The 3,510-nt window shown below is 31.9% G+C and overlaps 1 protein-coding gene across 1 annotated transcript; it reads left to right on the plus strand.

The window, feature by feature from the left end:
- Nucleotides 1-661: 661 nt before the first annotated feature.
- On the plus strand, nt 662-3,089 carry LOC129905891 (putative uncharacterized protein DDB_G0282133). The gene is made up of 4 exons (XM_055981517.1): nt 662-665; nt 746-976; nt 2,000-2,404; nt 2,506-3,089. Exons 1-4 carry the CDS (start codon nt 662-664, stop codon nt 3,087-3,089), a joined length of 1,224 nt encoding a protein of 407 aa, XP_055837492.1.
- The last annotated feature ends 421 nt before the right edge of the window (nt 3,090-3,510 follow it).

The raw sequence follows: 3,510 nt of genomic DNA on the forward strand, positions 1-3,510 counted from the left end.
TAACTATGCTAGTCCGTTTGTTCCGTTTTAATTTTTGACAATCGCGTCGCCAAAAAAATGGGACAGTTTTCAAAAGCATGTGTATTAACAGGCATTGAAATCCGTGTGATCCATTTTTGCGACTGAATAATTGTGCGACTAAAATCGCATGTGTACGCCTAGCTTTAAAGAAAATTATTCGAAGTACAATGAGTGAATATTTTCAAACATTAATGATAAATATGATGAATGATGATTCAGTAGGCAGGGAATAGCGTAAGCTTTAGTATAGGGGAAACCTACACTATCTCCAAAAAATAAAATCTCAATCGGATAAAATCTCCAGAAAATGAAAGGCATCCAATGGACAAAATCTCCAATAAATAATTTTTTCTCCCATTTTCTCCAAATTCCCAAAAATCTCCAATTAGCAATAAAATGATAAAAAAACACTGTTAGCCAAAGTAAAATCAGAACTAAACACGACAATTTTGAAATCATAAAGATTCTTCTTTTAAAACGGAATAGAAAAAATAAATTGTGTAAACAACCGTGACTTGAACCTTCTTTGTTTGACCTACCATTCGTGTGCCTTAACCATGATTCTAATATACTGGAAGGATACAGCGAGTTGAACTAAGCATAATCTTTTGAGGCAAGTTATCACAGCATACAATTAAATATGAGTAAAAATAGGTTTTTCCAAAATGAAGATGCGCAAATTGTGTATCAAGCAATCAAATCGCGCGAGTTACATATGATATAGCAGCAACTACAATTCAACCGATAAGTGCAGCGTCGGCAATAAAGGGTCAACAGCACGATCAACCAAAAAGTGCAGCATCGGCTAATAACGGTCAACAGCACTTCCAACCAATAAGTGCGGCATCAGCAATAAAGGGTCAACAGCTCAATCAGAATCACCCACTAAATGCAATGTCAGCATTAAAAGACTATAAAAGCAAAGGCATAACCGATCAGAGGAGCCCAATAATACGTATGTAACCCCAATGATCGCAGCGACGCTTGGACGGCGGATCATTCTGGTTTCTTATTAGTTTGTTGCATTTAGTATAAATTAATAAAGCGTAAGAGGCCTGTGGCCCAATAAAAAAAAAATAAATAAAAAGTTTTTTTTTCTTTCTGCGGCCACATAAAACGTAAATGGCGCAGTCGGTTGTCCTCTATAATTTAAATTAGAGGATATTGAAACGAAAAAAAAGAAATCTCAGTGTTTTGTTTTAGAAATAAACTTTTCAATAAAAAACAATAACCACGGATTATCAAAGTGTATGTGATTATAATAAAGTGACTTTAAGAAGCTAATAATCGCATCCGAAACCAAAAACCTTGTGTTATCGAAGTGAAAACTGTGATTATAATAAAGTGACTGTAAGAATCTAATAATCACTTTAAAAAAATTAAAAAACCAAAATGGCACAACCTATAATGGAACAATGTCTACTAACACTGACTGAAATTCTAAACAGTCAGAATAATGCAGTGCGGAACATAAGAGTTACAATAGAAAAACGTTTAAAATATATAGAGAACTTTACGGGAAAGCAAGGCACGTTACCTTCTTTTATCGCGACGATAGACCAAATTATAGAAGAATTTGGACCGGTAAATATTAACGAAGTGTTTGCTGTTGTCTACAATGAGAAAATCGGAAGAATCGCAAAGAACTTCCTAGCAATTGAAGCACCAGCATCGTGGGAGGAATGCAAGCAAAAACTGAAGATACACTTCCGGCCAACCAAAGACGAAGCAACAATCCTGAGAAGCATTAATAGTATAAAGGTATATAGTATAAGTAAATTATTAGATAAGATACAAAATATTATTAATTATATAACAGAATGTGCAACATTCAATAAAAATGGTTTAGAAATTGCTAACTGTCTAAATAGTGCATTAATTCTAAAAATAAAAGATGTAACAGCAGGAGCTTTAGCTGCAGAGATTTACAATGAATACAATTTATCAAAAATTAGAACAATTTTGTTTAAATATACAGGTCAGGATGAATATAATTTACGATCAGAAAGAACACACAACATTGAACCTAGAAATCAATGCCAAAACACAACTTCTCAAAATTTCCAAAACAACAGACACAATTACACTAATCCAAATAAAAACAATACTAACACTAATCAAAATCCTTTTAAAAACAATAATTACACTAATCAATATCCTAATAGAAACAATAACTATACGAATCAAAATCAAGTTAATAGAAACAATAACAGTTATCAAAATCAACCTAATGGGAATAGCCCGACAGGACAAATAAGAAATAATAATGCATCAGGCCAAGCTAGAAATAATGGGTATAATAACCATCCCCAAAACATTCAAAATTCAGGTCAACATAGATCAAGACAGGCTAGAATAGAACCTATGGAAGTAGACTATTTAAGTAATAAAGAAGAAACCAATCAAATAGAGAATCACGAGTTTTTTATCAACTCGCCTCGGATGCAAGAAAAATGTGCATACAATTAACTTTTGAAAAAACAGATTATATAGCATTGATTGACACAGGATCAACCATTAGCCTATTAAATTCAACTAGAGTTCCCTCAAATCTTTACGAATATATTAACGATACACCAATTCAAATTAATACTATTAATGGTATTGTTAACGAAACAGCACAAGTAAAAACAAAATGTCCAATACAATTTAATCAGCCTTGCAATGCAAGAATGAAATGGACAAAAGTAGAATTAAATAAACCTTACGATTTCCTAATAGGAATGGATTGGATAAGGAACAATGCAAAAACTATAGACTTAAAAAATGAGGAAGTTATTTTAGTAAATGGTATACATCTTCCATTCTTAACAACATTACTTGAAGAAGTTAATGTGTTGGAAATAAGTGAAGTTTGTAACATTCAAACAAATCACCTCAATGAAATAGAACAAGAGTCTGTAGAAAAGCTTTTAAATAAATATAAAAAATTGATTTTCAAAGAAGGCGATCAATTAACAAACACTAGTGCAGTAGTTCACGAAATAAAAACTACCACAGACCAACAAATTAACTCTAAACTATATAGTTATACACCAAAACATGAAGTCGAAGTACGTAGGCTGTAGGCAGATGGAAGAAATGGAGAAACAAGGAATCATTCGAAAGAGTAACAGTCGTTACAGTTCACCAATAATAGAGTTATTCCGAAAAAACTTGACAATACCGGCATACAAAAATACAGGATTGTCGTTGATTATAGAAAGTTGAACCAAGTAACCGTAGATGATAAATACCCAATTCCCAATATAGACAGTATATTGGATAAATTAGGGAAATCAGTAGACTGGGCCAAAAAATAAAATATTTTTTTTTTTGAAAGTTAATTCGAAAATCTTGTTCAGGATGATGAAAAAAAAATTTGGTGAAAATTTGAGCCGTTAAAAAAAATTTTAAGAGGTCTATCATCGGTGTTTTTTATTTTTATACATGATATGATGTTTTACAACAGAACTGCTAGAAGATCAAAGTAAAAAAAATTTCTGTTCA

The sequence above is a fragment of the Episyrphus balteatus genome, chromosome 1 (genome assembly GCF_945859705.1).
Source record: "Episyrphus balteatus chromosome 1, idEpiBalt1.1, whole genome shotgun sequence".
Lineage (NCBI taxonomy): Eukaryota > Metazoa > Arthropoda > Insecta > Diptera > Syrphidae > Episyrphus > Episyrphus balteatus.

What these genes read in the sequence shown, in the direction of transcription:
- LOC129905891 (XM_055981517.1), top strand. An exon ending in TCAGAGGAGCCCAATAATAC is followed by an intron (nt 977 to 1,999) that starts GTATGTAACCCC and finishes TTAAATATACAG; the next exon opens with GTCAGGATGAATATAATTTA. An exon ending in TATGGAAGTAGACTATTTAA is followed by an intron (nt 2,405 to 2,505) that starts GTAATAAAGAAG and finishes TTGAAAAAACAG; the next exon opens with ATTATATAGCATTGATTGAC.